Consider the following 12,415-nt stretch of genomic DNA (forward strand, 5'->3'; position numbering starts at 1 on the left):
CTGGATATTCCTAAACATTATGCACAGACACACACACACACACACACACACACACACATACATACTGTACATAACATAGACAGACAAAAGTGTATAATTAAATATTTAGCAAACATAATATTGACTTAAAATAGTTGGTTTTGAATATTTAATATCTAAATTATCTTTCATTTTAGTTTCATTTCATTTTCATAGGCTATCATCATATTATAAATACACACTGTGTGTGTGTGTATGTGTATACTGTATACCGTTATATAAAGTACTATACAATATATATGGTATTAGTTGTATATATCATATAACCGTATAAGTTATACGGTATATAATACACTATAAATTTTTACCCGTATTTACTAAAACTATACTATACTCTATATACACACTGTGTATACCTAAATATATTGCTGTATAGATATTTCAATGACATCTCAATGAAAATGAAAATATTATGAGAGTTTAATATTTAAATGTCTTATTAAAAATTCATTTATTCATTTAATAATAAATATAACAAATATAGTATACATATACACAATAGTCGTTTAAAAAATATTATTAATAATTCATTATTAATAATAGTTGTACAGTAGTACTACTGACAGTATAGAGAAAGAGAGAGAGAGAGAGAGAGAGAGAGAGAGAGAGAGAGAGAGAGAAAGAGAGAAACAATTACCGGTAATTAATAAATAAATTTAATCATTGGTTTCAAGCGTACAATTTCTGTCAAATTATCACCATTTGTCAGTAGTTGTCGACAATCTTTAATAATAAATTGTCTTAAATTAGTTGCCAATGATTGCAAGTCTAACAGTTCCAGTAAATGTTGATAACATATGTCGGTTCCGCTAAAATCCATTGACTCGATTTGTTGGCCAAATTTCAGACAAAACTCTTTGATTACGGCAAACGTAAAGGCATAGTGTGTGGCCTGTGACCAGTGATCGCAACAGTCGCTACCGTAGTACCGGCGTATGATATGAAAATGAAATACTAGCTTACAGTTGGCCACATTTACCGATCGTAAGCTACCGTCGCGACAATGTTGGACAATGGCCACAAACAAGGCATCGCATAACTTAAACGATTTATTGCCCGACATATCCAGCCGTCGAAGTCGACGCAAACAATCGCTTCTATCAATTGACGACCATTTGCCGATTGTAGCCGTTTGTTGGCTTTGTTTGATCAGATAGTAGTTATTATTGAGATGCAACTCCACTAGCGATGGCAACTGTGACAATATGGCCAACAAGTGATAGTCAGTTGTTGTACAATCAATCAGATGCAAACACTGGACACTAGTGGCCACTCGTTGCCATCGATCGGCAACTATTGTATCGTCAGAGTCCAGATTAACCGATTCGATGAGTATGTCGGAAAAGTCGGCAAAACTATTGGCCAATACATCCATTGCTTTCCAATAGAGTTGTTTGCTTTCGTAAATTGTCTTTTGGTTGTCTTCTTCATTATTATTGGACGTCTTGTAACGGATACAGAATCGGACGGCAGATGAGACGGCAGCGGTATTGAAGACCAGTGAATGCCATCGACGGCACACACGACTGGCTAGTAGTCGGTCGTTGAACGACAACAACACTAGTATTTTGTCGACAATCTCTTGGGGTAACTCATCGATGGTAACCATCATTTAGTTGTCTTGTTTTTTCTTCTTATTCTTCTTCTTCAACAACAATAAAGTGGTTGTTTTGTCTCTTCAAAGTCGATGACAACTGTCTTTAAAAAATCATTGTTTAAATACATTGACGTTATTGTCGTTCAAAACACTAAAAAACACAAAAACAAACCCACGTTTTGTGTGAAGTGTTTTAAAACATATATAAAACACATGTTTTTTTGAATGCATTGACTGATTGATTGATTGAATGTAACAAAAAAAACTGATTGTTGTCCCACTTATTTGATTACCGACGGACTGATTGATTGACTGCCCGCTGATCACATTGATGGCCACATCATCGATGGACTCAAAGCAAGACTTGGTACTGTCGGCGGCGACGACGACGACCACCACCACCGGTGAGACGGCCGACATAAAGCCAGTAGCGGCCAAACTTCGCCGACCCGATGCCGACCAACGCATTCTCGACCAGTTCTGGCTAATTGCCGACCCAAACGAAGACAAACGAAACAAGAGTCTGAAGACTATTGTCGATATTCTCACCAAACAATGGGTAAATGAAAATGAAATTTTTATGACCACTTATTGACCATTTTTTTTGTTGTCATTTTCTTTCACAAACAAAAAGGACTCAAAAGGTAATAATGATATCAGATATTGTTTGGATCGCGTCATCCGTGGTCTGGCCTCTGCCCGACAGTTTGCAAGACACGGCTTTTGTGTGCTCCTAACACAAGTAAATAAAAAAATTTTTTATTGTCACCAATATATTGGTTCCGGACATTGTTTTTTTGATGATTGATTTATTTGGTCTCTCATTCAATATAGTTGTTGACAATGTTCAAGAAAAATGTTACCTTAAAGTTGGTCATTGATTTGGCCGAAAAACATTTACAACCAATTAAGTCATCATCAAATCACGATTCGGTGATCGGCTGGTCACTGATGTTGGCCTCACTAATCAAAAGTGAACGTCTGTCCGAAGCCAACGACGACATTCTCGGCAAAGTATTTGATAACTTATATACATTGGGAACAACTAAAGCCTACGTCGAGCTAATTGTCTGTCAATTGATTCAACAATTTATAGTCGACTTGAATCCTAAAAAATTAGATGAAATAGTTGTCGACAAACTACACGAAGATATCGATAATAATAATAATAATGATAACAAATTTAAACCGTTTTTCCTATTTGTCTATCTGTTTGTTTGCGACACTTTTCCCGTTTGTATTTTTTTTATTTTTTTAAATTAACTATAGATTTGATGATTGATTTTTAAATATAAATTTTATATTATAATCTGTAGGATCATTGCGATAGAGACCGACTAAACTATATATTAAAATCAGATGATTTGCAACGACTTTTGCAATTAATTAAAGTATTGATTATTTTATATATATATTATTATTATTAACATAATTTTTAGGTTTTAATTTATCATTAATTTGTTAATATTATTATTATTTAGGAGTCGACACAATATCAACCATTAGTTCATCCGGTAAATGAACAGATTATCAAACATTTTGCTACTAATGATAGCAAACATTTTGTTAAATTTTGGAAACAATGTGTCGATGGTATATACTTTAATAATCTAATGATAATTTTATCKGTAATTTTAAAATTATTTCTAATTTTAAAATATATATATATATATATATTTAGACACATTATTTACACCAAATCAAATAGAAAAAGGATTGCTAGGATTTGAATTGATTAAACTGGCGCTACCATTGATTAAATCTAAACATGTATTTTTATTTTAAACAAATTTTAATGATATTTTATTTTTTGATTTTTAAAATTTTTRTTATATATTTAATTATTTCACATTAGATATCGACAGTAATATCCGCATCATTTTTGCGACTATTCATTCAATCGTTGTCATCGAAATCCCATACTCTACACAACGCATCATTAAAAATGGTATTTAAAAATTAAATTTGTAATATTAATTGTTATTTTATTGAATTATTTATAGGATTAATATTTTTATTTAAGTGTAACAATTTTAGTAATTAATAATTATTATTATTTTTAAAAAATTTTAGTGCGATTTCTTTGTAAACTTTTCAAAAAGTTTGGATAATCATGAATTTCAATTGGAGTTTATTAATAATTTTACAAAAGAGTAAGACATTTAGTAAATTAATGATACATTAATTGTTTTTAAAATATATTTTTAAATTTTTTTTTATTAAAGACCTGGATCTCTACTCTTTGACACGATATCAAAGTCCAAGTTTTTTGAACATCTCTGCAAATCTGTATGTTTTAAATGATTTATATAATTGTTTAATATATATATAAATTAAAATTTAATTATTAATATATAAATTTAGATGAAAAGCTTATCGGTTAAGGAGTGGACACAAAAATTAAGAGATATATTTGTTGACTACAAATAAAGTTGAATCAAATGATTTATTTAGGAATCGTTGCGTTCAACAGGTATTTTGTTATATTATTGATTGATTTTTTTTTTGTTAATTATAATTGAAATAAATTTTTTGAAAATCTCATTGTATTTTATTATCATTCATTTAGATAACACATGTCTGCAAATCTATTTCATCAAATGAAGATTTTGACATTTTATGGACAAACATTAGATTCATATTTGTTTATTCATATTTTGATATTAACAAAAATTTCGATAAATTAAATTTTGTATGTATTCTACTGTATTTTATAATTTATTTTTTAATTTTATATTTTCATTATTTAATGATTTTTTTTTTAAAGAGTAAGCCTTTAGCTCCGGTCAGCGATAAACTTCGCGATGCTTTAAGACATTGTTTCTATAATTTATTCAATCACAGCATACACTTGGATGTAAAGTCAGCCAAAGAGAGATTGGTTTGGGAGTCRCAGACTGTGACCAAAATGGTTAAGTTTATCAACGAATTGTTGACATCAGATGAAGATATGAGCAGCTGTTTGATTGATTCAAGAGTTAGTATTAGTAATTACTGTTAAAAAATTTATTGGATAAAACCTAATTAATATGTTATATATATATATATATATAAATCTTAATGATTAGATTGTGGAACTGTTTCATAATGTATCGAAAAGAGTGTCCAAACTTAATAGGAAACTCAAGACAACTGAAGACAAACGAATTGAAATTCAGATTTTTATTGTTTTGTATTCAACGGTTGGCATTCAGATGTTTGAAGAGTTTGAAGATGTGGACAATATTTTAGCGGTTTGTTTTGTAAACAAAGAATCTTAAGAATATTTTAAAAATTTTAATTTGTTTAAGGATTTGGATGAATGTCGAAAGCGTGCCATCGATGGCAAACTAGAAGATAATGACGACTCGTCTACGACACCGGTTTGGTCGGACGTATTGATGGACTTAATAATATCGTTGTTAACCAAAAACTCGAAACTAATTAAAGAAGCTCTTGTGTCGAGCTTTAGACATATTTGTAGTCATATAACCAGCTCTGGCATACAGTATCTAATCGATGCCATTAATCCATCGAATGATAATCAACTTTTCGGCAACAATGATGAATCGGATGATGATGACGACGATGATGATGATGGTGGTGGTGATGATAAAGTAGAGAATGAAGAAGCCAATGATGATGATGAAAGTGAATCGGACGATGAATCTGAATCTGACGATGAAAAAGATGACACCAACGATGATGTCGACGAAAAGTTTCGCAACGATGTACTGAACGCTTTGGGAGCGGCCGCTGAACACAATGATGACGATCAGGTCAGTYAGTTTGTKKTTTAAAAAAAATATCAATTATTGTATTGTTTTGTTATTTAAAATAGGATTCAGTTTATTTAAGCGATTCAGAAATGTTTCAAATTGACGACTCGTTGGCTGCAGTTTTCAAAACTAAATTTAATCTTAAAAAACAATCGATTGAACGCCAGAGCTCTGTCGTTATGTTTAGAAATAGGTATTATTATTATTATGATTATTATTACCCCCACTTTGTATATGAAATTATTGATGAATTTATATATAWAACTTATTTATTTAGATGTCTTGAACTATTGCACATCTATTTGAATACAAAAGACATTGTTATGGATCAAGTAATACAATTAGTTCCGCCGATTGTATTGTTAGCCAAAACATCTTATCAACCGTCCAAACAAAATCAATTATCGCAAAAAGCTCTTAAATTGATTACTGAAATCACACAAATCAAATGCAAAACTGATGACAACAGTCTAGAAGCTAATGATTTGATAAAATTGTTTGAATTTTTGACACCAATACTATCGAAAACAACACATTTAGAGCTACAAAAACCATTTAGCTCTCTATGGATTTGGATTGTAAGTGAATTTTAGTTTTTTATTTATTTATTTTTATTGAAATTTTTTTTATATAACTTTTTTTTACTGATTATTTAAATATGTGATTTATGTAAAACTTTTTGTTTTTATAGATACAACTATGCAAACGTCTATTTCCCGCTGATGATAGTTGGTATTTGGATGTCATAAAAAATACATTCAATACATATTTTACTAAAAGGTTGTTAAATAATAAATAAATTATTGCCACCTTTAAAATAACATTTTTAAAATGATTTTTTTTTTATTGAATTTATATATTTTCTAGCAATTGTCAAATCAATCCAAATATGTTTAAAAATTTTGTTTCAAGAAATCCCGTGAGTTTATTGAAGAAAAATGAAAATTTTTATCGATTTTATTGATTATTTTATTTGATTATTTTTTTTTGATTAGGAAATTGCTGTCAAATTTTATGACACACTTCTAGAGTACGGTTTCAACAATGAGATTCCTTCGTATAAAAAGGCGATTTCAATTGATATGTTGACACTATTATGTCAGACACAGACACACAAAGAGAAACCCATTTCACTAACAGATACTAATCTGTCGGATCTGAGAGAGCGGTGTATTAAAGTGGTGACCAGCGAATTGAGTACAGAAAAACTGCGGACACAATACGTGAAAGTATTGTTAACATTATATGTATTGTCTGACAAACTATTGAAAGATAGAGATGTCAAACAAATGGTATTTAATTTAATATTTTAAAAATTGATTCAATTTTTTGTGTGAATTTAATTATTATTACTTATTTTTTTTTGAATAAAGATATCAAACAACGATTTGGATAACGCAAAGACCAAATTGAAAGCACTATCAAAACAAAAGCGCAAAAAATTGGGACAAAACTCGTTAATTAAAAAAATTATTTCGTCATAAAATTTATTATTATAATAATTATTTTTTTTAATTTATCATTTTTTTAGTAAATTGAGTTTTAATTTAAATAATAAATGAATTTAATGATTGCTATGATGAAAAAAAGTATTGATTTTTTGTTGTTATTGTTGTTGTTATTAATAATAAATTGGCACAAAATAATTTATAGTCGAAACAGTGTGGGGTTTATTTTATGTCAACTCTTGATAGTTAAGATAATTGACTAAACCGTGCGGAATGGCTAAAGTATTATCATTGGCGTCGATTGTATCCGATGACCACCGCATATGCTTACCGATGGCCAGTCGACAGAGGAATAGCAACGATTTGACACAGGAGTGAGACTCCAATACCGTAACACTTCCCGATCGAGTACTAAATACAGTARATATTATGTGGTTAACAAAAACAAATTGGTATTAATTTTACTCCTGTATGTTACGGTAATATGTATATAACATATACTACTGTATAACAACAAAAATAATACTACTGACCCGACTGCCAGTACTTGTCCCGACTTTGAATAAGTACAGCACAACCCATGTGTAACCGGACAGATAGCTTCGGGACTGTCATCGTTACATATGTCCCATATTCTCACAAATCTATATTTGATTTATTAATTAAATAAATTATGAGATCAGTTGAATATAAACAAAAAAAGAGTTGGTAGTGAGTTACCCATCATCGGCAACAGTGGCAATGTGTGCACCGTCCGGACTAAACGATACACTTCCTATGAGTTATTAGATTATACATTGGAAACAACAATAAGTTATATGGCTGTCCTAAAAAACTAGAGGTAGTATAGGGACTTACTTATGTGATGTCCATTTTCTCCACCCGCCCACATAAGTGTCGGACGGGGTTTCAAATGGCTATGCAAATCAATAACAAAAAAATAATGTATAGATTATTACTAGAGCTCATGTAATATTTAAAAAAGAAAATTTACTATAATTTTGTCAGAATCTCTCCACTGTTGGCATTCCATATAATGGCAGTCGTATCCCAAGAGGCCGTCACAATAAGCCGACTGTCCGGCGAATAATCAGCCGAACTGACTGTGTGCTGATGAGCGACCAGTTTATGTTTAACAGTGTAGTCGTGTGCCTCATAGACAAACACCTGTTTTCCACAAAAATAATAATAATAATTATATGGACAGGTATTTTACATGAATTGTTAGAATTTGAAACAAAAAAATTTTTTTTTTGGTTTTATTATATGTACTGAAAACTTACTGTTTTTCTCATACCAAACGTGACAAACGATTTGGAGTCCGGCGCCCACCGGCACCCGAACAATGGTTTTCCATCGTTTTTGATTGTCTTCAACAGATTGCCACCATCTATTAGATCCCATAGTTTGATCGTACCATCAGTCGATGTCGAGGCCAATATACCGGTGTCATTGCACTCAACGTGTGTAACACAGGCCTTATGATCGAGTAATTCAAGCAATAGTTTTCCTATAATTTGTTGTAAAGAAAAAAATACAATTAATAAACTTTTCTTTTATTTTTGTTTTCAATTGCATTTAAATTTTTTTTTTATAAAAATTTATATAATAATAATAAAATGAAAATTAAGTGTCGGTTTACCAGAAGTGATAGTATTTTCCTATTTTTATTTTTGGAAATTTCACTCTCAATTTCACACAATTTTTAACAACAATTTTCTTCGGTTTAAAACAACAAGTAATTAATAAAACAACAAATTTCTTTTGTATAATACATTTATATTTATATATATAAAAAACTTACGAAATTTTTTTTTAAGTAAAAAGTTTTCATCAGTACCTGAATCGATGTCCCAAATGCGGACTCTGCCCGACGAGTGGCCAGTAATTAGGAAATACTGTTTGAATTGTGCCGACCGGTGCCAGAAAGCTGTAGATTTGTGCAAATTAGCCATTAGTGCAAAACTGACTGATCTCACCAAATGATTGCATTCAATTGATTTATTAAAATTATTATTAATATTATTATTAATATTTAAATCATTGTTGTTGTTGTTATAATTATTAGCCGATTCATCCCTATTACGATCGTATCTAATAATTTAATTTAACAGAATATTATTTATTATTAGATAATATATTTATTATTAAATAATATATTCATTATTAAATAATATATTCATTATTAAATAATATATTCATTATTAAATAATATATTCATTATTAAATAATATATTCATTATTAAATAATATTAKTCATTATTAAATAATATWKTCATTATTAAATAATATTGTCATTATTAATAATAAGATATTTAATTTATAATTAATATTCTACTAATAATTTGTTGGTATAACATAATAATTAGTATTACATATGATAAATATTATGTAATATAACTTAAAGCAAATATATTAATTACCAATAATTATAGCCTTTTTTTTAAAAAATATATATATATATATATAAATTAGTATTAGTGTTAATAGTTTTTTTTATAGCTAAGCTATGCTATGCTGCGATCATTAATTGAATTAACTATTTAAATGATAGCTGAAACAAAAAAAAACATTTATTGAATAAATAATAGCATTATTAATAGCATATTATTTATTAAAATGTTTAATTAATAGTAGGAGTGTCAGTAATATATAATTTATAATATATGTTTAATAATTGACGGCGACATTTATAAATATATTATTAACACTTAATTTGAAGGCTATTTATTTATTTATAGCTCTATTATTATTATTATACTGTTATACAATATTGCCAAATAAAATGATAATTTATTAATGATTGCATAAAAATTGCATACATGTGACATTACAATATAAATATTTAAATTTTTTAACTCTTTTTATTGTTTTTTGTGTTTAACATAAATTTAGTCTAAAACATTATTTTTATATATATATATATATTAATGACTAATAGTAAAATATATTATATATTTACTGTTATTTAGTAGATATTTTGCTATTTAGTCATTAACACAAATTGTATGAAATTTAAAAACTGAAACTTAAATCCAGTGAAATATTATATTTTATTGCAACAAAAAATATAAAATAAAGTGTTATACAGTATATTATTACTGAATATTCTATAGAGTTTGGCTTATTTTTTATAAAGTTTGTCTATAATATGTTTGATATCTATTTTAATATTTTTTATTATGTACACAAATGTTTTCAATTGAATCTAAAAATCTAAAAATAATCTAACAATATTTGTTAATATATATTTTTACTTTTTTTTGTTTGTTTGTTTGATTAGCATAATACAAAATTTTTAATATTTTAAATTATGAAATATACTGTATTATTTAATTAATGTTTTATTACATAATAATTTATTTACGTCAATTATTATTTTTGTTTTAATAAATTGTTTTTTTTAAAAAAAATAGATATATTAATATTATTAATTAATCATTAGAAAAATAATTATTTAATTTAAAAAAATGCTGATTCAACTCAATACAAAATAGTAGTTTCAACATAACAATAAATAATAAATAATATATTAATAAAAACATAAATTAATATATTTTCCACAAATTAATTAATCAATAATAAAACTAAAATTAATCAATATTTGCATTCAATCAAAACAATATCTTAATTTTTGAAACATTTAATATAATATATACATATATACTGTATATTTAATAAAAAAAATTTATTGATTAATTAAATACCTTGATATTAATTTTGTATAATCAATGAGATGGACAATACTATCACCGGATGAATAAGCAAACAGTTGATTGTCGTGTGAGAAGACACACCTCCAGCTGGTCTCCAGACATAAGCCATTGCCTCCCGATTCGTACTTTTGCGGCAATAATTCATTTAAGACATTAACTTTGGCTACAAAATAATAATTATTAATGAATATTAATAATACAATAATTATATACAATATATTAGATTTTTTATTTATATAAAAAAAGATGAATCAACAAATAACAGAATAATAATAATAGTAATAATTATTATTATTTTTATTAATTAGATTACAACAAAAAGAAATAATAATTCATACCAATGTTTGATTGTTTTTGTAACTCAATTGCCATTAAATAGTTTTTAATTATCAGTTTATCTGATGTTAAATACAAATAATCGTATTAGTGATGATATATATATATTTTTTGGATAATATATTAGATAATAATACTGTATTAGTATTGTTGAGAATAATACTATTAATACAATAAAACAGAGATTCTTGTTATACAATATTGAGTTTACTGTATATATATATATATATAAAGAATTTATTATTATTATTTAAAAAATGTGTTCACAAATAAATAATAATTTTATTTAACAAAAAATCAAATCAAATTATTTGTTAAAATCAATGCCAACTCTTATATATGTCTGGATTCACTGAAAATAGGAGAAGAAATGAATTGAACAGAGAAATGATGTAAACAACAGAATTTGCATAATAAGTACAACACTGTTGGCGTCAACAATACCGACACCACAACAACAACAGCGACAATACAGATAGACAGACACACCAGCCAACCAACCAACCGGTCGATACCAATGCGCGTAAAAAGACAGAAAAAAATTTTGCAGTAGTTTTTTTTGGCTCAAAGCCAACCATATATTAATATATTGCTAACTACAGACAACTCTGGGTTTTATGGCATTATTTTCTACTACAACAACAACAACTAGTATATTGACAACAACTGTATTATCACTGATCACTGGATCCCCATTTTTTTCCCAATCAAATTTAAAGGTGAAAAATCTACTAAAGAATATATAACTTTCTCTACTATTGATTAATACTAAATAGTTTTATATAGTAGTAGTAGTAAACAAATGATTTTTCTTAATCATCATTAATTACAAGTACTGTTCATTAAAGTGATGTATGCGCTGTACGGGTTGGGGGAATGGGAGATGGATGGATGGATATACCTAAATGTGCGGATCCAATGGTTCTGGCGATAGGATTGGCTGCCAAACGGCCGCTCCCTTTCCTATCGATCGCACTGTCAAAGACGTGTGTGTGTGTGTGTGTGTGTGTGTGTGTGTGTGTGTGTGTGTGTGTGTGTGTGTGTGTGTGTGTGTGTGTGTGTGACTAAAATAGCAATTCAATAATATTTTATAAACATTTTGATGTCAAACGTGTGTGCGTACAGCGCATCCAATATTGAAAAATAAATATCATATAATATATTACTAAATATTTTAAACTTATAAAATCAAATTCTTTATAAAATATTTAATTTTATCATTTTTGTTGAGTTGAAAAACTGGTTTTGACAGGAAAATAGACAAATAATCAGATTAAATAACTTTAATTAATTAATTATTCAATTCAAAATCCCATTAAATCATTTTAAAAACTAAACTGTTTTATATAAATCCGATACTCATCATCAACTAACAAAAAATTGTTATGTAATTTAAAAAAGCAATGCACTTAATTAAAGTTAATCTCACTTTATCTCTAATGTGTGTGTGTGTGTGTGTGTGTGTGTGTGTGTGTGTGTATGTGTGTGTGTGTGTGTGTGTGTATGTGTGTGTGTGTATGT

The 12,415-nt window shown here is 27.9% G+C and overlaps 3 protein-coding genes across 3 annotated transcripts; 1 reads left to right on the forward strand and 2 right to left on the reverse strand.

Annotated features, from left to right (window-relative positions):
* Positions 1-682: 682 nt before the first annotated feature.
* On the reverse strand, positions 683-1,648 carry LOC128954606 (uncharacterized). The gene has a single exon (XM_054300209.1). The coding sequence runs from the start codon at positions 1,646-1,648 to the stop codon at positions 683-685; it is 966 nt and encodes a 321-aa protein (XP_054156184.1).
* A 319-nt stretch (positions 1,649-1,967) lies between these two features.
* Positions 1,968-6,707, forward strand: LOC128954607 (uncharacterized). Its single transcript, XM_054300210.1, has 17 exons — positions 1,968-2,195; positions 2,271-2,378; positions 2,471-2,869; positions 2,953-3,027; positions 3,118-3,229; positions 3,345-3,406; positions 3,492-3,584; positions 3,710-3,789; positions 3,862-3,925; positions 4,404-4,613; positions 4,705-4,869; positions 4,927-5,394; positions 5,457-5,587; positions 5,672-5,972; positions 6,086-6,126; positions 6,262-6,313; positions 6,390-6,707. Exons 1-17 carry the CDS (start codon positions 1,968-1,970, stop codon positions 6,705-6,707), a joined length of 2,907 nt encoding a protein of 968 aa, XP_054156185.1.
* Positions 6,708-6,973: 266 nt separating this feature from the next.
* Positions 6,974-11,011, reverse strand: LOC128954538 (WD repeat and SOCS box-containing protein 1-like). Its single transcript, XM_054300126.1, has 9 exons — positions 10,897-11,011; positions 10,550-10,721; positions 8,683-8,936; positions 8,126-8,352; positions 7,837-8,009; positions 7,701-7,759; positions 7,563-7,617; positions 7,376-7,486; positions 6,974-7,253 (listed from the first exon to the last, which is right to left on the reverse strand). The coding sequence occupies exons 1-9, from the start codon at positions 10,928-10,930 to the stop codon at positions 7,070-7,072; spliced, it is 1,269 nt and encodes a 422-aa protein (XP_054156101.1). The 5' UTR covers positions 10,931-11,011; the 3' UTR covers positions 6,974-7,069.
* Between the last annotated feature and the right edge of the window lie 1,404 nt (positions 11,012-12,415).

The sequence above is a fragment of the Oppia nitens genome, unplaced genomic scaffold (genome assembly GCF_028296485.1).
Source record: "Oppia nitens isolate AA-2021 unplaced genomic scaffold, nextdenovo-longstitch-racon4-pilon3 scaffold28_pilon_pilon_pilon, whole genome shotgun sequence".
Classification (NCBI taxonomy): domain Eukaryota; kingdom Metazoa; phylum Arthropoda; class Arachnida; order Sarcoptiformes; family Oppiidae; genus Oppia; species Oppia nitens.